Source organism: Lycium ferocissimum, chromosome 12, assembly GCF_029784015.1.
Source record: "Lycium ferocissimum isolate CSIRO_LF1 chromosome 12, AGI_CSIRO_Lferr_CH_V1, whole genome shotgun sequence".
In the NCBI taxonomy this organism is placed as follows: Eukaryota; Viridiplantae; Streptophyta; class Magnoliopsida; order Solanales; family Solanaceae; genus Lycium; species Lycium ferocissimum.
The window spans coordinates 26,745,370-26,768,224 of NC_081353.1; the positions used below are offsets into that span (position 1 = coordinate 26,745,370).

General features: G+C 36.3%; 1 protein-coding gene across 8 annotated transcripts; it reads left to right on the forward strand.

Moving 5' to 3' along the window:
- The first annotated feature begins 393 nt into the window (after positions 1 to 393).
- On the forward strand, positions 394 to 22,345 carry LOC132041077 (uncharacterized). Of its 8 annotated transcripts, none has more exons than XM_059431846.1 (7): positions 394 to 547; positions 867 to 946; positions 6,165 to 7,472; positions 8,917 to 9,036; positions 12,908 to 13,028; positions 20,606 to 20,665; positions 20,752 to 22,345. In XM_059431846.1, exons 3-7 carry the CDS (start codon positions 6,292 to 6,294, stop codon positions 22,087 to 22,089), a joined length of 2,820 nt encoding a protein of 939 aa, XP_059287829.1. In that variant the 5' UTR covers positions 394 to 547; positions 867 to 946; positions 6,165 to 6,291; the 3' UTR covers positions 22,090 to 22,345. The 8 variants fall into 8 exon arrangements, with proteins under 8 accessions (XP_059287829.1, XP_059287831.1, XP_059287830.1 ...); XM_059431848.1 differs by having other exon boundaries at positions 867 to 939; XM_059431852.1 differs by having other exon boundaries at positions 395 to 547; positions 8,917 to 9,018.
- Positions 22,346 to 22,855: the final 510 nt, after the last annotated feature.

A 22,855-nucleotide genomic window follows, 5' to 3' on the forward strand; every position in this document is an offset into this window, starting at 1 on the left:
TGCATTCAATTCATATGCCCAAAATTATTAATTGGATTACCCATAGTCTCTAAAATGCAAAATGCATTCAATTCATATGCCCAAAATTATTAATTGAATTACCATGCATCTCTTCAAAAATTATTAATTGGATTAAAATGCATGCATTAATTCATATACCCAAAATTATTAAAAAAAAAAAAAAATGCATTTAATTATATACCCAAAATTATAAAAAAAAAAAAAAAACTTTTCAAATTATACTCCCAAAAATTGTAACGGCATATACTTCCATCACAAAAAAACAATATTACAATCAATCCTACGTGGCAAAATGTGGGACCCACCTTAAGAGGGGTCCAAAGTGGATAGAAATTTTGTAATTTCCCTTATGATTCACAAAATCTAAAACCCTGTTTCTATGTTCTTTATACTATTATTATTGCAAAATTACTCTTACCCAGAAACACACACACACACACTCACTCAAATTCAGTAGAAAAATATAAAAAATCTTCACTTTGAGAATAATGGGTCTCAAACCCTAGAAAAATTGTCATCAAATAAGGTATACTAATTGATTTCCCTTCAAATTTTGTGTTTTTACTGCATTCTTTATATGCTATTCTTTGTTGTTAATCATTTAATTTGATGTTTACTTGTTTGATTTTATCTTTTATGTCATTCTTTTAGACCCCCAAATGGTTCTTTTTTGGCATTGATTAGTTGGTTTTTGATTTTTTTGCTTTGCTTGTTTGTTATCAACTATTTGACTGTTTTTCCCTAAATTGTTTTTTTTTTTTTTTTTTTGGTATAAAAAGATTAACAAAGTGAATTCATTTAAGGGTGTGTTTGGTTTCTGTCTGCCATTGTTTGTTTCCTTGCAGTCTGGAATCTGGATGTGGATGTAAAGGTTTAATTTTGAAGCAGAAAAAGGAAGTGATTGAGAACACAACAAAGGTTAGAAGTCTGTTGTCGTTGTTGTCGTCCTTTTTTGTTGTTGTTGTTGTTGTTGTCCTTTTCTTACAAAATAAAATTTAGGGGTCGTTTGGTTTCATGTACAACAGCAGCTACAGCGACGACATACCTAGTGTAATCCCACAAGTGAGGTCTGGGGAGGGTAGGATGTATGCAGACCTTACCCCTACCTTGGGAGGTAGAGAGGCATGTTCCGATAGACGTTATATAAAAAGATTGACATACTAAATTCATTCAAGGCTGTGTTTGGTTTCTGTCTGCCATTGTTTGTTTCCTTGCAATCTAGAAGTGGATGAAAAGGTTTAATTTTGAAGCAGATTAAGGAGGAGACTGAGAACACAACAAAGGCTAGAAGTTTGTTCTTGTTGTTTTTGTTTTTGATGTTGTTGTCCTTCTTTTGCAAAATGAAATTTAGGGGTCGTTTGGTTTCATGTACAACAACAGCTACAACGACGACATACCTAGTGTAATCCCACAAGTGAGGTCTGGGGAGGGTAGGATGTATGGAGACCTTACGCCTACCTTTGTGGGGTAGAGAGGCTTTTACGATAGACCCTCGGCTCAACATATGAAAAAATTAATGGACGGAATTCATTCAATGCTGGTTTGGATTTTGTCCACCATTGTTTGTTTCCTTGCAGTCTTGATGTGGATGTAAAGGTTTAATTTTGAAGCAGAACAAAGAGGAGATTAAGAACACAACAAAGGCTAGAAGTCTGTTGTCGTCGTCGTCCTTTTTTTAAAATTAAATTTAGGGGTCGTTTGGTTTCATGTACGACAACAACGACATACCTACTGTAATCCCACAAGTGGCGTCTGGGGAAGGTAGGATGTACGCAGACCTTACCCCCCTACCTTTGTGTTTGGAAGAGATGATGGAGGCAGGAGTTCATTTTGGTCATGGTACTAGGAAATGGAATCCTGGCAGAAGCTTTTACCGATAGACCCTCGGCTCAACATATAAAAAGATTAACAAATGGAATTCATTCAATGGTGTGTTTGGATTCTGTCCGCCATTGTTTGTTTCCTTGCAGTCTGGATGTGGATGTAAAGGTTTTTTTTTTTTTGAAACAGGACAAGAGAGAGACTGAACAAAAGAGAAACTGATAACACAACAAAGGATAGAAGTCTGTTGTTGTTTCTGTTTGTTTTGTTGTCGTTGTCGTCCTTTTTTAAAAATAAAATTTAGGGGTCGTGGTGGACAGAGTTACCTAGTACCTGTTGCTGGTGGGAGGTGACGGTGTCCCATGGAATTAGTCGAGGTGTGCGCAAGCTGGCCCGGACACCAATATTATTAAAAAAATTTAAAAAATCTAGGGGTCGTTTGGTTACGTGTATTAATTTGAAATATTATTTTTACTGATGCTAATCATTGTATCGATAATCCATGTAGTATTTATGTTGTAATTGGCACATTATTTTGTACCGAATTCGATAAAGGGCAGCTCGGTGCACTAAGCTCCCGCTATGTGCGGGGTCCGGGGAAGGGCCGGGACCACGTGTCTATTGTACGCAAGCTTACTTGCATTTTCGCAAGAGGTCGTTTTCACGGCTCGAACCCGTGACCTCCTGGTCACATGGCAACAACTTTACCAGTTACGCCAAGGCTCCCCTTCATGTAGCCTTGGCGTCTTCGCAATACATGTAGTAAACGTAGAGCACGTAACGGATAAAAATCCTTTGTATTGTTACTTATTTAGTTATAATAATACTTATTGATTTCTTATAGTATTTTAATTATTTATTTTAATTTAAAGTTTTGTATGGAAATAAATTTGCATATTCAGAAGATGACCTTATTTATTTACTCATTTATATCAATTTTAATATATGATATTATAAATTCTCTTTTAAAAGTATTCCTTTTTTTTTTTTGATAATTAAAATGGTTAAATTGTTATCATATGCTAAATATTTTTAACTACATATGTTAATAAAACTAAAAAGAATTGGATAAAGTAGTTGGTATTATTAGAAAATACAAACTATTACCCAATGAAAAGAAAACCAAATTGCCCCCAAGGGGATGGTGTATTGGTTGGGACATGGGAATAACAACTTGGAGCCCCCAGAGCTTTGGTCTAGTGGTAAGAGCGCAACATGTGAAGAGTGGGTTAGGCGCACTTCATAAGTTTGAATCCTGCTGCAGAGAAAAGCCCAGGAGTGGAGAAAGGTAGAGTGTCGGGCCCATTATCCACCGAGTTTTGAACCGTGCGCCATTAGCCTTCGGAAATTTCTCCGTTATTAAAAAAGGATAGCAACTTGGAAATCTCCAGTCTTAATCCTAACCACAAAACATGGTCAGAGCCCATCTATTTCAACTTTGGTCCGTTGGATTACCTTGGGACTTGTGCTTGTGCGCCGGATGAATTGGCTTAGACACCATTGATATGAAAAGATTCAGATTTTAGTACTATTAACCACAATTAACCAAGAATCCATAAAAAAGTCAATTCATTAGTGTTTACTATTTTTCAAATAATTAATAAGTATTGTATTTTCATTATCAAAAAAAAAAAAAAAAAAAATATTAAGCATTGTATTCTAATCCTATTTAAATCCTATTTAATTTGTTTGTGAGCCAAACAGCATTTTTTTTTATCAAGTAATAAAATTATATTAAAAAGGGCAAGAAACAAGCCCGTATAACATAAAGTAGAAAACCTCATAAAAAGAAATTATTTTCTACGAAAGACACCTCATGTTCTATCCATATTGAAAACTCGTGGGTGCTCCTAAAAGAAACAAGGTATAAGAGGCTATTCTTAAATGTACAAAATCCTTCTCTACTCCTTCAAAAGCTCTTCTACTTCTCTCTCTCTCCATATGATCCACATAAGTGCTAGAGGAGCAATACCTATCTTTTTGGATATGTCATTTGGGATTGTAGTGGTGCCTAAGTGCAATTCAGATATGTTGATTCATTCTTTCAGGGAAAATGGGGTGATAGATAAAGATGTAACACACGTAATTAAAATAAGATGATCTGAATGGATAAGTGTTATGGAAGTGCAACATGTATAATTTCCTTATTGACTTTTGTAGTACCTTCTTGGTACTTATTAGTGAAATTTACCGTATCTTATCAAAAACGTATTAGTATATGATAGGATTATACTTAACAAAGTGAAAGGCAAGTTCTAAATAACGACTGTAAGACTAACAATATATTGTGAAAGTGAATGTTGGATCTTAGAATATTTTCTCAAGATGAATGTTTCTCAGACAAAATTATACAATATTAAAATGCTAACATCAAATAGAGGGTGCAAGTAAAAACATGGAGGATAAACTCAGCGAAGATTGCCTCAAATGGTTTGACCATGTCCTGCATATACCTTCATATGCACTTGTCAGTAGGTACAGATGAGTGAAGGTGCTAAAAGAGGATGGAGTAGACTTAAATACACATGAAGGGATAGTTGTTCCAGACAACACTTTATTTCTCAAAACCAATGACAATTTAGCTACAAACAGAACATCATGGAAGCAAATGATTCATTTACGAGATACCAACTAATCGAGATTAGAGTTTAGTTGTCTTACACCTCTGCCAGGTACAATACTTTCAAGGAGTAATTTTAGTCTGGTTTGAGACTTCGTTTGTCTGCGGAAGGATAATTTTGAGATCTGTCACATCTATTTTTCTGGAGGACCCCTAATTTGTCTTTCCCGCAAGACAACTATTGCATTACTGGGATGTCATTGGACATTTCGTGTTCTTTTGAAACCAAAGAAGAAAGATTTAGGATGTTTTGGTTTTCTTAGCAGAATCAGATCGCAGAGTTTATGTAAAGATACTGAATGGGTCATCTTGATGTCTGGTTAAAGTGGGACTGCTATTGAAAAACGAAGTTGGGGGACAACAGATGTCATCATGTACCATTATTAGATAGTGAGAGGAGTTGTATATGAGTTGGTTGAGATTCAAGTTGCTCTTCCAGTGCTACTGAGTGGTAACGTTATTAGTCAGTGCCCTGGACTCCACCACTATTACTGGTATCTCCAGAAAGTATAAAATTAAAATAAAACTGATATGAAATAAAGTCTCTTTTATTTAGTTTAGGCTTAATACATACTTTACCCCTCCAACTTGCAGGAAAATTCTTTTCACACCTTTTCTTTGCGGGCATCCTTTTACACACCTTAATTCGTCAATTCCATAGCTAAGATCTCCCTGGATGACTTATGACCGCTTCTTCTTGCGAAGTCCATGACACACCAATGAGAGCATGACACATGTAACATTCAAATAAAAGAAAATGCTGGAAAAAAAATACTCCGTCATCTCTTCTCTCGAGTTTCATGAGTTACAGTTTAACCCCAAAATAGTTTTCATCTTGCAAATTTCCCCTTTTCTTCCTTTGTTCAAACCCACTCTTTCTTTGTGATTAACTGGAGTACTGTTGTACTTTGTTACGGTAAGATCCCCCTTATGAAAAACTGGGAAAAGAAACTCCAAGAATTGAACAGAAGACAAAACAGCTGCTTTTGGTGTAAAAAAACCATGTAGAGGAAGCTGAAACTCTATTAGAATTCTTAGAATCCTTTAAGAAGAACAAGGTCACACATTTGCTTTTTTTGAAATTATAAATATGGCTCCAACATAGCCTTTGTTTGATGATTAATATACTGTTTTTATCTTACTTTCCTTTCTCAAAAGAAAAAAAGAAATAAATATATTGTTACCTTTCTCGACAAAAACCAAAAAGACTGCTTTTTATCGCAATAATTTTGCTCTTTGCGCAATAATGCTGACCAAAGTTTCAGAAGCAAGTTTATGCCATAGACAATCCTTAGAATTATGCTGCATCAATTGTTTGTTTCTCTTGGGAGAAGTTGACTCGCTCAAAGTATCGAACTTTGATTTGGTTTTCCTCATCTTTTATAATAAAATTATTTAAACGAGGAAATGTCATCAATGTCCGTCAATTTAACTCAGAAGGCTATGTTGTCGCTCAGATTAGAATAAAGATTTAGAACAGCTTACTGATTGTTAGGGACAAAGGGATTAATTGTGTTTTCTTGGGGAATAATCACTCAGATAAAGCTTCTAACAGTACCCTTAATTTCTATTATCACTCATAGTTTAAGTTCTCCCATTAGTTCTTTTATACTATTCTAGCTTTTTGAAGCGCTAGATCACTGTTATTTGTTTTCTTTTGATCATTCTTTTATTTTATTGATCTTATTTTGCTTGTGACCAGGATTGAGTTACTACTGTTGCGAGCGGATATTACTGGGAGTGGTTTGATGTACAAGGCATGACAATAAGAAATACTAAGTTCATCAAGTCAGAAAACTTTTGCTTTGTTATGACTTAAGGAAGCTTGGATGGAAAACAAAATACTTCCATCTTCATCCGGAGGCTACGACATTGATTCCCGTGGGACGCGTTTGGGTAAAAGGATATCAAGGCCAGTTGATTTGCCTGAATTTTCCTGGCCTCTAGAGTCAAGGTTAAAAGAGAATGGTCCAGTCTTATCCACTACAGAAGAAAACACCCGTGAATCAACTGTAAACCAATCTCAGTCTGTCAAAATGGTTGCTCTTGGAGAGCGTTTCCGGCGTGATCAATTTAATTATCAGAACAGTGTCGAAGGATATAAATTCACTAGTAATAGGAAGACACAAGAAAATGAAATTGAAAGTATAAACCATTACCCTTTATGCATGCAGTTGCAATCTACACAGCACCAGCATCCACATTGGAAATCTGATGTCCCAACTGGGGCGACGCCTGAATTGCTAAATTGGGTATCAAAGACAAGTAACATGCTTGCACAAGCTGACACTGGTAGATCCTCTTCAAAATCCGATAATTTGCATACTGAAAAATCTCAATTCCATCCTTATCAGGAAGATTTGGTTTCTGGGAACCCTGTTGTCACCTCTAGGATGCCATTGGAAATGCATTATGTTTCCACTAGAGTTGTGAGAGAGGTTGGAGCAGTTGAGCAGAATTTTTCTCAGCACCATACCACATATTCCTCTTCTCATGGAAGAGGTTGTCCCGAGGAAGCCAATAGATTTGGGAATTCTTGTGTTCTGGAACCAAGTCTTCAGTCTTCAAACAGAACTGGAAGTAATATTCCCGCATATAGAGATATTCTTTCAGGAGTCTCGGCTTCTACTGACCAAAAGGTTGGTGGAAAGTCATTGCATAATGAGGCTCAGAGTTTCGTTGGTTCTTTTGATAATCGTGTAGACAACTTATTTGAAAGTAGAGGAAGAAGTCACATGGAAGGTGATATGAAAATGAAGGACCTGGAAGCAATAAATAAGGAGAACATCAAGAGTTCTTTGACAGACGACCTTTCCTCTAAAGATGGGTACTCTCCATCAAATGGTGTTCAACATGTTGGATCAAATAAGTCAAACCATATTTCTCACAGATCAGATAAGAAGACTAGGTTACCGTCTAATAAAATGTCTCCTGCAGCTGAAAAGCTATGGGATGGATCTCTTCAGCTAAACTCATCTATTACTGTGTCTGTGGTGGCTTTCTTCAAAAGGTCTTTCCATTTACTTTTCATTTTGGTTATAGACATTTTGCTTACAACTTTTAAAAAACTGCAAGCTACCTTAGAAGTAATACTAAGTTTTTCCTTTATATTATTGAGGGGTTATCTGTTGTAGATTAGTCTTGTGAAATTGGTAACATGTTATATTCATCAGCACTAAGATAGTAGATTAATCTTGGCATTGATGTTGGCAACCTAATAATGAAAAAGTCTCTCTTCCCATGTACGTGATAAGACAACTTTAAACAATAAATTAGTCCCCATCTCCTAGCATTTCCTGTCCTCTCTCCATGCACGTGATAAGACAACTTAATATTGAAATAAGAATTTACATCTTAAAAAAGAAAATAATGAAAAAAGAACCTAGTCAATTGCAGGTGACAATTAAGCTAGTTGTATCCAGTTCTTTGAAACAGAGAGACTTAATTGGTCTTGATAATTGAAAAGCTTGAGAGAAACTTGTAATTAGTAATTTCAGGCCTCCTTACAGCACCATTTTAACTTTTAGCTTATTTGCTTGAGATCAGTCCTCAAAAGTCTGACTGTAAAAGTTGATTGAGCCAAATGAAATCAGCCGCTTTCCCCAACTTTCTGAAACTGTCCCTTTGTGATGGGGTTTGATTGAACCAAAGAAATCAGCCACTTCTTTCCCATGTTAGTTAAACTGTCCCTTCACGATTCAGGTTTTCGTCAACAAAGAGAATTGGCTCATTCAGAACGAACAGCTTTGGTTGGGGTCTAAGCTCACAAAGTTTCTCTCACCTAATCTTGCCTTGTTATATATCTACAAACGAAGTTGTATATTGAGTGTTTGATTTAGTACAATATACTTGTAATGAAATACTAGTAAATAGAAAGATAAAAAGAAAGGACATTTGGAAAGGAATCAGAAAATAGCAAGAAATCAGAAACAGCTGTGGAGGACCATCCCTCTATGCATCTGCTGGACCATTTGGAAGGAAATGAACATTGCTTATTATGAAAAAGAAAAAAAAAAAAAAAAAAGGCTTCACATATCCAAAATAAAAAATACCTGTCTTCAAAATCTGTTCTTTTGGTGTAAAAGAGGTTTAATTGAGAGTATGGATCAGTTTTTGGAGTTTTTAGATTTGTTAGGAAATTTGTAACTGGTTTCTTTCTGTTGTAGCTGTTGACTGCTTCTGATGCAGTCTTTTGTACCTCCTTGATACTTTTAGTAATAAAAGTTTTACCTTATCAAAAAAAAAAAAAGAGAGAGAGAGAGAGAGAGAAAGGAGCAATATCACCCTCTCTTTTTTTTGATACTGGTAACATAATAGCATCCTCTTGATAGGACAATAAAGTGACTATTGCTGCCTTATTTTCAAAACTCTTGAGTTTTAGTTGGATTGATTTCATTAGGTCTTTTATCTGTGTTATCAGTGAGTTCATGAGCTTCGTAATATTTGACAGGCAGAAAAGGTTTTGCTGCCTCTAACATTTCTACAGACAAGATGAAGCAAAACTTCTCATTTTGCGGGGACTCGTGCCATGCAAGAATCTTGTATCAACTGAAAATGTTCTCCCCTTGCCTCAAGTTAGATATACCATATCTTTTATCTCCAGTCTGCTATAATGCACACTTCCCAAACACAATTTAGTACTACTTTCTTTGTTTCAATTTATGTGTCTTACTTTCCTTTTTAGTTTGCTCAAAAAGGATGGCATTTCCTTTTCACAAAAAAAAAAAAAAGAAGAATGACACGTTCTATATTTGATTAATCCTTAAATTTCAACATCCAACATGGTATGTTTAAGACCACAAGATCAAGGATATTTTAGTTTAAGGCCACAAGATTCAAACGTCTTCCTTACTTTCTTAAACTCCGTGCATAATCCAACCAAGACACATAAAATGAAACGGAGTTAGTGTAACATGTGAACTACATTCTGCACACTACCCATCTGATATTCACTCAACCTTATATGTATGTGGTACTAATTTTGGAAAATGTATTATCTTTTTTGGATAAAGTAATAATTTCTTAATATTTTGGTGTAGTTTCTCTACCTTTTTTTTTTTTTTTTTTTTTTCTTTTAAAGTAGAGAACCTGCACCAAAATATGATTCTCTACAAAATTTTCTACAAAAGAAACCCACTCATTTATACAGGAAGGGACCTGATGGGTGCACCAAAAGGAAACTAGAAACAAATGACTTTTTTGCTATCTTACGAAATCATTCTTAACACCCTTAAAAGCTCTCATGTTCCTCTCTTTCTATAGAACCCACATATGGCTAATGGAGCAACATCCCGTGCCCTGGGTTTTTTCTTCTCCTTCTGAAGGCAAACTATGCAATATTTCTTTCACTGTTCCCGGCATCACCCATTGTATTTTGAACCAATTTAGGACCAACGACCACAAATGCGCAACCACCTGACAATGCACCAAGAGATGTTCCGCAACTTCACCCAAACATTTGCACATTAAGCACCGATTAACATATAAGATCCTCCGCTTCCTTAGATTCTCTGCTGTCAGGATCACTCCCCTTACTGCCAGCCATGCAAAGAAACACACCTTCCTGCGCCTCCTGGAGTCCAAATAGAATGATGTGCGAAAACCAATTCCTCTCCAACATGCTCTGGTAATATGATTTAACAGTGAACATTCCGTCCCTACCCTCTCAGTATCTAAAAAAACAGAAGTACCATACGATGCACTCTGCCTCTACAGTAGATCAACCAAGTTTTGAAATCCATCCATCCCAATCCTGAAGAATCCTTCTTAATCTCAAATCCCAATGCACTTTACTTGTACAGTAGATCAACCAGGAGAATTTATGATTTCTAACTACAGTGTAAATGCTACAATTGAAAAAAGAAAAATATTTCTTTGCCATCAATCAGTAATAGTTGAAGTAATGAAAAAATCCCCTATTTGTTTGTTGAGAAATGCGAAACAAAAAAAGAAAAAAAAAAAAAATTCCCCGTTAGGATTGAAATTATACTCCGTCCCTCGCTTTGCCAGTCCATGAATATGCCGCACCCAGCAGTTCGAGGAGTTGGCTAGATACGGGTTGAAGCCCTGCCTCGAAAAAGTCAGGGCTTTTGGTCAGATTCCAGGCTCCGACCCATCTCTTTCTGATGATTTCCCGAGTTGTCAGAATCTCTGGTTCGATTAGAACCAGGAGTCCCATTCATTCATGTATGTGAGCAACACTCTGTTCCCATTCTCCACCGGGTCATCAAGTGATTAGCCAGCTCAATCCTTTTTTTCTTCTGATGATCTTCACCCTACAACTGAAAAAAGTATTGTTGAACTATATGACCATCTCATCTAAAATTAAGATCTTAGAGAGCACACTTTTATTTACTTAATTATGTCTTCAAACGCTCCCTCATGTACGAGCTTGGTTCGTTTTTCATGGGCCAAGCACGTGATTTTTTATTTTTGGTAATTGGTGGGGTGAGATTCGAACCAGTGACTCTTGCCTTATTTGATACCATGTTGAACTGTGTGACCATCTCATCTAAAAGCTTAAGCTGTTAGACAGAGCACGCTTTTATCTAGTTATTTATCGGAAACAACCTCTCTACCCCAGAAAGGTAGGGGTAAGGTCTACATACACCCCACCCTCCCCAGACGCCACTTGTGGGATCACACTGGGTGTGTTGTTGTTGTGTATGTCTTCACTCTTCAACAAATATGTTTTTGTTAATGTCTGTCTGTTGTTGTAGTATTAGTTTCAGATAATTTAGGATTATTTACGCGTTCTGAACGTTGCAATTGAAAAAAAGTTGGTCCTTTTCCTTTTCGAGTCTGCATCGAGTCATCCAAAATGTTCTAGTACATCTTGGATGTCAGGTGCATAGTAAAAGCCAACTTATCCTATTTGTTCAATGAGATCCGGCATAGAAGCTCTTTCCGTACATCATGTTATGTCAATAGAGGTGGTGTAACATGTGATCATACATACAACTTATAATGTTTGGTTGAATGCTCTTAGAACTTTAGAACTTGTTGCTTTTTTTTTTTTTTTTTTAAATAATTATTTTGTAGAACACTCCTATTAGTTCTCAAAAATGGTTGTCTTTTACGTGCATGTTGTGTATGTACTGGCTTATATTCAGGCAATCTTCCCTTTGATCATTTTTGTGATAATTTTAGCTGAAGGGTCCTCCTTTTGCTGTGATGTGCATGGATTGAAGATAACTAAGCTTTTGATGACCTAGTTAAACTTAAGACTTTAATAACATGTATCAATGATTCATCGCCGCGACTAGTGGAGAGATTGAATTAGGTTCTTGATTAAGTAGTAGAAACATAAACTGTAATAAGGTTATCACTCACCATACAAGTGTGTAGCTCGAGCGCATGGTCAGCGATCAATCCAAACGCATACTTCAATCAATCTATAACCACAGAGTATCTATCTAGTGTCAATTTTCCGAGAATAGCATCGTCTGTCCCTACTATTTGCAACTTATTTGGATATGAAGTATATAAATTTAAAGAATCCCATATTTCATTGTACATTCAAAACATTGCTGCTTTATTTTATTTTTTTTCGTTGGTTTTCCTGGGAAATTGTTTTTCTATGCCTCTTACAATTGAAAGATATTTGGTCCTTTTGTGTTTGAGAGTTGGCCAGTCAGTCATAAACTCATACCAATCTCAAAGCTTAAATGTGGAACTATTTTAAGGTACATCACATATGCCAGTTCATCTGGAGTGAAGTTAAGAGAAAAGGGAAAAAAAGAAATTGCGTCAGTGGGATGTGTAGTATAAGATGTTAGATAACTGGTTCTGTTACCAAAATAAAAAAGAAAGATGTTGGATAACTGGTCTTTTATATTGGAGAGATAACTAGAATTCCTGCATGACGGCCTTCATTGATATGTAAAACACACCGAGCTAACTTCCAAATTGTACACCAGAACAGAGTTGGGAATTTTTACATCTTTTCTAGTAGGTAGTGCATCATGGGGTTTGCATTCTTCATATGCGTTCAATTTAATTAGTTATGTTCTTGAATTGTGTCTATTTGAGTCAATGTAGTTAACTTAGTTCCAAGTTCTAACAGATTTTGTTAGATATGTTTAGTCTTTACTGAGTGTTTAATATGATGGCTCTTTCAATATGGAGTTTGGCAGGTGTTTTCTCTGTATTCAGGATAGATTCCTGTCTTTCATGGTTCCCTATTTAATAACTTTATTTTTTCTGCCTCTACTATTGTGCATAATCTATCTGGCTTTCCATTTTCCATGCTGTTGTTCATAATTTTACTTGCTCTTGCACTGATCCTCTTCACACGTGATGCTGGTGGATCTATTTCTGTTTACTTGATTTGTAGCATTATAGACCTGCATGCATGGCAAGCTGTTTTCTGTCCCTTCTTTGATAATTTTTGGTGTCCACTATAGTCATATTTTGTTGACCCTATGTATGATGATTTTTATGTAGCGGTGAGAAGTTGCTTGATATCAAGTGGTCTGAACCTGTAGAAGTTAAAGGCAAAGTAAGATTAGATGCATTTGAAAAATTCATTCAAGATCTTCCTCGTTCACGCAACCGGGGACTAATGGTAAGACTTGTTATCTTTGTTCTTTTAATTTAACAGTCCTTTAATACCGAGAGTTAACATGATTCATTCGTAATAGATGCCTATAAATTTTTCAAAACAGAAAAAAAAATATGCACTTTCCTTTTAAAATTTCAGCTGAAAAGGAGAAACATGAAATGGTGGTTAATAGAAAATTAGAAGAAGACATGAAACGTCTGTTTTGATATGGGATGCATTTCACTAGTCTCTGGTTACTTACTTCCTCCTCGGTCCTTAAAAAGAAAAAAAAGAAGTCACCTGTGTATTGGCTGCCTAAACTTATTCCAAAATTGTAGCTTACTTGTTGCTGACACTTTTCTCTGCAAAGGTTTTAAGTTCTTGAGACTGATGAAATACAATACTCCCTCCATCCAATCTAACAATCCTTGTTGACCTGGCATGCTTATCTAGAGAAGATAAACATACTTAGATACTCCAGAAGTTTTTCGTCGTCTTGGCAAAGGTAGCTACTGTCCATAAGTTGGCTAACACAGTACTCAAGTTAGGATATTGGTAGAAATTATGAATTTAGAAATGATACAGCAGAATCATCATCTAAGAACTCCCAGAAAACAATAGAACTGAACTGAGACATAAATCTTGTTACGAAAAGATCGGGTTATCTTTTGTTTCCTGATAAAGGTATAAAAGATCAGGTAACTTTGCACTCAAGAGCCAATACTCATCTCAATTGTAGAAGGTTTGGTTTACTGGTGATTTTGCTGATTTAAGAAATCCATTGAAACCTGTCAAAGTTAGTGAGCAAAGGCAGCACAAAGCTGACATTATCTGCTTGTAGATCAAGTGGAGAATGCTCATTGCTGCATACTTGCTAAAAACCTGCTATTACTAATTTGTTTGCATTAAAATTAAACCAAACCTCCAATTCGGCTACCAGGCATTTGCAACCTTTTCTGTCTTTGGATTTTGTTCAGGCTGGGTTTTGCAAAAAGTCATGATAAAAAATCAAAACCTATATAATTTGAGAAAATAAACCGCTGATCAATCTCAAAGGATGTAATATCCCTACTTAAATTTTGTGAACTATCAACAATCAGAAATATTATTAAGAACCATCGTAACAATGCTAAAATGAGTGTGTGTTTGGCTAAGCTTATAAGCTGGTCAAATTGACTTATAAGAATCTTTTGGTTTGTCTACACGTTTGGTAAATACCCAAAGTGCTTATAAGCCATAATAAGTCAAAAGGTTTTGCTTATCTACACGTTTGGAAAACACCTAAAGAATTTTTTGGTTTATCTACATGTTTGGTTATTCCAACTTATCACTTTTCAGCTTCTAAGCACTTTTGGTTTGACCAAGTCGTTGACTATTTTGTCCCTACTATTTTTTTCTAATTCTCAAAATACCTATTCCAAAATAAAGTTCCTAACTTTCTCTTCATTCCGTATCCATCGTTCCTCCTTTTCTTACAAAAATACTTTTGAATTCATAATTGTTGGTAAAAAAATTTAAAGGTCTTTTAATCATTTTAATAAAATAATAGCTTATCATCACTTTTTTACCAAACACGCCAACTGCTTATTATCAGTTCCAGCACTTTATCCAAACATGTAGCTACTTATTCATAAAATCAGTTTCAGCACTTAAAAGTGCTTTTCAACTCTTAAAGTTTATCGGCTATTTACAATCAGCTAACACAGACGGGCTCTAAGTGAAAACATTGGACTCTTCTGAAACCTCTTATGCAAAGCTTGATGAAGTGACAACATAAATAACCAGTTGAGTGTGGCATTCCATGCCATAATAATAGGTTATTGAAGACCGATCTGCAATTTTTGATAATAGCTCATGCCATAAATTGCTATTGAAGACCAGTCCACCGCACGCAGGCAGGTATTGTTTGCCTTTGCCACCATTTTCTCCGTCTAACATTGCCAGCAGTGTTATTCCAACATTCCAGCAGCTCTCTTGTAGTCTTTGGCATAGTCCACTTGATTCCTTTCATGTTCAGAAATAGTTGCCAGATCTTGTAGTCTTTGAACTCCAGACAACTTGTTCTATTACTATCTGTCTTCAATAGGCTTCTAGATTTGTTTGGATCATTTACCCCTCAGTCCTCCAACAAGGCAGAAGCAATGGCAAAACAAAAACATTATCTGAAGTTTCACCATAAATAAAGCATTCCTCTTATACAAATTTTTATCAATACAAATACAACAGTATTAGCACTATCACCAGTAACAGTATAAACAACAGTGGCCAGTGATTACTTCCATTTATTTAAGGTATAATAGAACGAATCGCAGTTTTACGACCAAACTATACCCGCTACAATCCGATTATTACATACAAATGCAACTTTTGTCAAACAGGGGAATTGTGTAATCAAGACAGGATAAGATAGGGTCGTCAAAACCACTAAAATCATAACATAAAAATGCTGCTTCAATCAAATTAGCTATATGCAACCAACGAGCCTTTAGTGGCATATGCAATTGTTTCTTAAATTTCTTCAGCTTCTACAATCTTTTAACCAAAACTTGTCCTACCTGAAGTAATCTGTCATAGACGGTGTGTTAAAAAGAGAGAGAGTTCCGCTACTTAACACTATTCTTGAAGTTTCAACATGTTACAAATTTCAGAAAAAAAAAAAACAATTCTTGAAGTTTCAAGTAATAACTTTCTAAGATGGAAATGTAGAAGACGAAGGTTAATGATGAATGGGATTCATGAATTGGGCCTCCTATCCATACATTTGAATTGGATTAAACCAAATGAAATTTTTATTCTTAATCAAAAAGAAAAAAAGTACTCCCTCTGTCCTAATTTATGTGATACACTTTCCTTTTTAGTCTGTCCCCAAAAAGAATGATACATTTCTATATTTAAAAATAATTTGACTTGAAACTTTTCCTTTTCCTTTTACCTTTAATGAAATGATTTACAGCCACACAAATATCTATGACTTGTTTTAGACCACAAGTTTCAAAAGTCTTCCTTTCTTTCTTAAAGTCCGTGCCAAGTCAAATTATATCACATAAATTGGGACAGAGAGAGTAGTAATTTCTCCATTCTATCAAAGTGTGACCTTATTGGGATTTTTAAAGTGGATACTTCATTTTAAGTATCTAATTAGCTTTGAGCAATCAAATGTCACGTCCCAAACAGACGTGATTGGCACCCACACTAGTCCTACAGTGGGTGAACCAATCCCTTAACCCATTATCAAACCAATTCCAATTACTTAAACCAATTAATAAACATTGCTCACGAATAATGGAATAAAATGTCTGACAATAAAATAAACTATATAGCAAGTGCGGAAATCTAGCTATTACATCCCCAAAATCTGAAAGTCACCGTACAAGGACTCTAACCAACAATGTCTAAAAGAAGAGATATTGTCTAAAAATAAACATAATGTCTGGGATGAAAATAGACATCTGAAATAAAGAAAGATCTTCAGGCTGCATGGCACGGATGGGAGCTCACCCTCTGTTCTTGGTAACGAATAATCTCAACTAGATGCGAGGTCTGTAAGACGTTTCTGGCTCAAAATCTGCACTCACAGAAAAAGTACAGCAAGTGTAGGTCAGTACAAACAACACGTAGTGATACGTATCATAGGCCGACTAAGATTAGTATCATGCATACATACATAAAATAAATGAAATAGGCAGACAAGCACAACAAACATGGATCACAATAAATATCCTCAAATAATCCTCTTTCAGAATCAATCACCAATTACCAAAAAATGAAACACCAATGCTCAAACTGAAAGTAAAACAATAAACAATGAAGTTTCCAGCTCTGTCACATATCTGTACACACATGCTAAGTGATAATGTTTTCCCCAAATAGCCATGACCTGCAGGGGACTCATGATGTCCATGTACCACTCGTTCCAGAACGAACCTCGGACCACGAGCTCACACTAGGCTACATCGTCACCCCCTATCAAATGTGCCTTAAAAGATGTATATGTTCCATCTCAATCATCATCAACAACGTCTTATAATCAAATCACAAGGAATGACTCAAGAACACGTATCAAGTCAACATCAATGAAGTATAACCAAATAACACAAGTCACAATAAGACCCACAAATAATCTGCTCAATGATAATATAATATGAAGCTATCTCAATCAGTCTCTGAAGGGTATGTATGAACACCTTCCCTGCAATGGTCTCAAGAATACCATTCAAGTTTATTAACCTCAACAATGGAGAAACACTTCACACAATTTAATCATACAACTAACAACAATCACCCAAACTCCATGTCCGAAGTCCTAGACATGCTTTCTCCCATAGATTCTACGACATATACAATCAACTAATCAAAGTCTAACTCAAGTAAACCGTAACCTACCTCGAAGCCGAACTGGAACAATGCAATCACTCCGCAATAGCTTTTCCTTTCCTCAAAGCTTCGGAACGTTCAAAGTCTAGAATTACAATTCTAGAATTACAATTGTAAGTAAGTAAAGGATCATCAACTTAACAATAACAAATTGGGGATGACAACCCCACCAATTCTACCCTTAATCAAATGGGTTAATTATCCTTAGGATCATAATCATCCTAATGCTAGTCTCAAGCATCATATTGAATCAATTAATGGGTTCTCTAATCATTTCAACCCTACAAATCTGGTTTTAGCCAAAGTTCCCATTTTTATTGGAACCCTAGGTCTCAACAAACAATTCTCATCATTGAATATCCAATTCTCATGCTATGAAGTGATAATCTCTACCCTTAGATGTTTAAACAATCAATAAACAACAATAAACAATAACCCATTCATATTCTAGGGTTTCATGAACTTAGGTGTTCTAACCCTTCAATTCTTCCCCAAACTAGCCTTTATTTGGTGCTAGGAGTTAATACGATTAAAGAACTAACGAGATTAATGGGGAAAAGTTACCTTGACGAAGAGTATTGACCTTACTTTAGAAAATTCGCCTCTAGGGTTCTTGGGAACTGGTTTTGGTGTTATGTGAGGATTGGGGTCGAAATAAGGTATTTAACTTCAGCAGCGGTCCCCGCTTCGCTGCAACTAGAACCACCTTCGCTGCAGCGGGCCTTTGAGAAATCCATCCTTCGCTGCAGCGGTCTCGTTGCAGCAGAAATCCTTCCGCTGCAGCGATGCATTTTAGGCAGTGAGCACGAATTTTTCTACATTTTTATACTTAGTCTCTCAAAATCATTCTAAGGCCCTATGAACACAAGCCAACAAACAAACCAAGTTAAAAACACATCACAGAGTCACTTATAAATTACAAAACACAACATAAAACACACCCCAATTTATTTAGGTCCGCTCATTCCTAACCTTGGGAAAGTCCTAGCAAGGTTAGAATGGTCAACGCACGCATAACGACCAAGCGGGTCGTTACATCAAAGTTACTAAGTGAGATTTGACTTATAATTGTTTAAGTCACAAAACAATACTCCATTCCCTATTAGGTGTCCCATTTTGGTTTGGAAAGTTGAATTTATTCTATATGAATGAAAATGGGCTAAAAGCGGGACATAAATGTTGATTTTTGGAAAACTTTGAGTATCATATAGGATTAAAGTTGGAATGCATCTTTTGATCAGAAAATAATGAAAAAGAATTGATAAAAAACAGTGGTCACAATTTTGAAACATATTAAAATAAAGAATCAGCTACACTTCAATCCCAAGTTAGTGTGGGTCTACTAAACTAACAGAATAGATAGTTAATTTGGGATAGCAGGAGTTATTACAAAGCACCGAAGCATGGTAAAAGCATTACCATAGGATGAAGTTTTAGTTGACGAAAGAAAACTAAAGAGATTAATTAATTTTTTGACAGTAATAGATTCAAATGTTGACCATAATAGTCAACTAGAATTGTTACTTTGAGAGAGGAGTATTATTTTTTCCTGAACATATTGTTGTACATTATACATTACCTACATTATGATATTAATCATTGGATGATCAACGTTTTGTTGTATATTATACGTTACCTAGCTAAATTACGATATTAATCATTGGATGATCGGCCTGCTCATCCTTTCTCGCTGGAATATATACAAAGCATTATTCAAAAAATCACTTGCATCCCCAGCTTGAGGAAGAGTTTGTTCATTGAAACTACTCCCTCCGTCCATTTTATGTCATGATGTTTGACTGGCACAAATATTAAGAAAAAAAAGAAAGACTTTTGGAACTTGTTTAGACAAACCATAAAACATATGTGTGGCTATAAATCATCTAATTAAGGGAAAAATGAGAAATCTAAGTTACATTATTAAATATTGAAATGTGTCATTCATTATTTTTAAATATTGAAGTGTGTCATTCTTTTTTAACAAACTAAAAAGGAAAGTGTCAAATGAAATGGGACAGGGAAGTAGTTGCCCGCTTTCACAGTACTTGCGTTGCTTAATGTGAATCAAGGAACCTCATGAACTATTGCATTGACCTGTTAATGTGAAATAAGCAGCAAAATTTATATAACTTTGGCACCTATTTAAGGCCCTAAGATCATCCCTTGTACAAAGGGAATATGTTAAATAGACAATGTACTGTGGCCAGAGGGACCACATTGCATGCCCTGCACTTCCTTGTGGCCAGAGTGGATTGTAGTAGAAGATGATTTACATCCTCACTGCGTCCTTGCTCAAGTAACACTAGCTGATGCACATAACCTTTCCTTTCCTAAGGTTTTCCGCCATCAAGATCACCCCTCTAGCAGCTAATTACGTGAAAAACACACCTTCCTCGTTACCATAGGAATCCAGACCAACTTTACAGGAAAAATCTCCTCGTCCCTCACCAAAAGCTTTTCATAAAAGGACTTGACAGAGAATACATAATTGTTTCCCAACTTCCATCTCAACGTATCTGGTCTATCGACCGGCTCACGATAAAGCTGGAGTAGAGCTAGCAATCTTTGAAACTCATCCACATCCCAATCCTGAAAATCCCTCCTAAACCTCAAATCCCAAAACGTTTCTTCCCCTTGAGTCCCCCTTATGTGCTGGACTACCGTCTCCCTTTGACGAGACACCCCATAAATGCTCGGAAACTCATCTTTTAGCAACATGTCTCCGCACCATTTGTTTCCCCAAAACTAGCTCTACTCCCTTCCCTTACCCTGAAAGAGGTATTATCATAGAAATCTGCCCATCCCTTCAAAGATATTCCTTCACAGTCCACAGCCAAACGCCAAAGTGGTATCATTAGTTCTCCAACCCCCTTCCATCACCCCATATTGATCTACTATCACCCCTCTCCATAAGGATTGGAGCCCCACCCTGAATCTCCAAGGCCTTACAAGACCTGTAGTGCATAAAAGCTAATATTTGTTGTATCAAGGCACAATAAGGCTAATTCAGAATTATATGCTCTAGTGATCAGATGATTCGGATACATTGGCTGTATTAGTCTGATTTATGTTGACAGGTGGTTGTAACTCTTAATGGAATTAGAGTGTTCAGATTTTTAATAGGTGAGTTATCTAAGTGATAAAGTTTTAAATTTTTTGTTACTGAGGAAAATGTTCTCTTCGCCGAAGTATTATTTTGGTATTTAAGTAAATTGTTTTCTGTTCAGGTAATTTCTCTTTGCTCCAAGGAGGGAGCTTCTGAAAAAGGACTCAAGGACATGAAAGAGGTAAATGCTACTATCCCTACCACTAAATGAAGCATATTGATTGTCTGTAAATGTTTCCCTGCTCAAGGTAGTGTTGTCTCCATTAGGCTGCAAAAGGATATATAATAGGTGAAAGAGTCGGACTTGCAAAGCTCTCTCCAGGTGTTGATCTCTACCTTTGTCCTCGGAGCGATGCAATTATCACTATTCTAGCAAAATATGGTTACTTTAAGGGAATGGCAGCTGTGGAAGGAAACTCTGAGTTGATGATTGGTTGTGTTGTATGGAAGAAGAATCGAACTGCTTTGACTTCTGTTGCTAAAAAGTCTGAGGAAACGGCTAATTCTTCGCAGGAGCAGCTTCAAAAGTCACCATGTGATTCTTCTACGTTGCAAGGTGAGGGACAAAGCTCTTTATCTGTGCCATCAACTGAGAGTTCAAAACGATCTGCCCCACAACAGGCAAATGTCACGGATGACAAGAATGTGAACAGTATTGATTCCTCAAGCAGGACAACCTTAACAACTTCAGATGTGAAGTCACCCCCTTTTCACCAAAAAGAATCTGAACTTTTGAGCTCGCGTCTTTGGGGATCGAGCAGTGAAGCTTCACATCAGTCAAATGCTGAACCACCCAAGGAAAGTACGGACCTTCCAAAAGCCGTAATACCGTTGCTGCCTAATGCATCAAAATGGAAGATGGCATTATCAGATGATGATGATCTCCCTGAATTTGACTTTGGAACTTCTAGTGGAATATCTTCAAGTTCGCATCGTTCTGATGGATCCATTCTTGGCAATAGGCTTCAACTTTCTGGAAGTAGGATTTTAGATATGTCTAAACAGCCAACCGTACCTGTGGCACCTTCCTTTTCCATGAGTATTCCTAGGTCGGTAATATCGGTCAGTAAAGACATGCCCCTAGCTAGAAATGTTAATGACCATGGTCAACTGGTCACTGGTGTTAGGCAAATGGAAGAAAAGCATCACAGCCAAAGTCATGCTATTCCAGTGGCAGTTACAGTTTGTGCCTCTGGTTCACCAATTGTTCCGTTTGATAGCTCGGGTAAGAAAAACTTATTTTGTGATGATGATATGCCTGAATGGTTGCCACCAGATGCTCGGAATGAAAGAATAAATGAACCACCAAGAACCTTACACCCTGAATATTCAAACTCAACCTCAAGAATGTTTACCCCTCTTCCTACAGGATCAGTATTTCCTTATCCGTCCTCCACCACAGCCCATAACAGTTTTTCTTCACAGCCATCTCCTCCACTCTATCATCTGCCTGTCAATTCCAAAGTGCCACCCCCTATACCCTCTCAAGATGGTCCTAGTTATATGACAGGATTCACCTTTAATCCTGTTCCAAGGCCACAGTCTGGTTCACTTGCTGCTGCAAGTTCTTTGCAGCCTCCTGATAAAAGAGTAAGGAGGTCTTGATAGTAGCTTGTAAACTCAATCAACAGTTGGACAGTTCTTCGAAAGTTATTCAGCGCATTCCAAAGCTGTAAATATGCATGGATAGCTAGTCAGGACAGGCTATAGTTGGTTTTTCTTTCTCTACTTCTTTTTCTATTCCCTTCATGTGAAGTAGTGTTCCTACAGTAACAGTCAAACAGAGGACTATTGTTGTGAACCGGCTCTTCTGCATCTTATACTTGGTTTATTTAGCTGCCTTAATTAGTTGTCTTGTTGATTTTCTTTTTCCAGTTTCCTCACCAGTCCCAAGCCCGGGTATATCGTTCATGCTATATCTGTTTGTTGTAGATGGATAATGTGCTTAGTAGTGTAAGTGTGTAACAAATAATGTGCTTAATATAGTATAAGTGTTCCAAATAATTTGCTTAATAGTGTCAAATGTGTAAGAAACATGAAACAAGTAGTGGTTTTCTGGTTAGCTCTGTAACTCCTATGTTGGCATTGATTCATTTTCCATGACAGGTGAGGATTTTATTCAATTCGCAAGATAATTAGACAAAATATGTTTCCTGTTTCCAAAGCCAAGTGATCATATGTGGATTTCCTTGTGCATCTAGGTGTGTCGAGTACATGTATCCATAGGGTTATTTGGACTTGGTTAATGCACTAAGTTTTCATGCCTTAACATTCATTTTGTTTCCTTCATTAAAAAGAAAAATCTAACATAAAAACTTTGCAATATTAATAATGTTTGGTTTTGGTAATAAAGTGTCGCATTACAAATAGA

What these genes read in the sequence shown, in the direction of transcription:
- LOC132041077 (XM_059431846.1), top strand. Translation starts at nt 6,292, where the DNA reads ATGGAAAACAAAATACTTCCATCTTCATCCGGAGGCTACGACATTGAT. An exon ending in GTGGTGGCTTTCTTCAAAAG is followed by an intron (nt 7,473 to 8,916) that starts GTCTTTCCATTT and finishes TTTGACAGGCAG; the next exon opens with AAAAGGTTTTGCTGCCTCTA. An exon ending in GACTCAAGGACATGAAAGAG is followed by an intron (nt 20,666 to 20,751) that starts GTAAATGCTACT and finishes TGTCTCCATTAG; the next exon opens with GCTGCAAAAGGATATATAAT.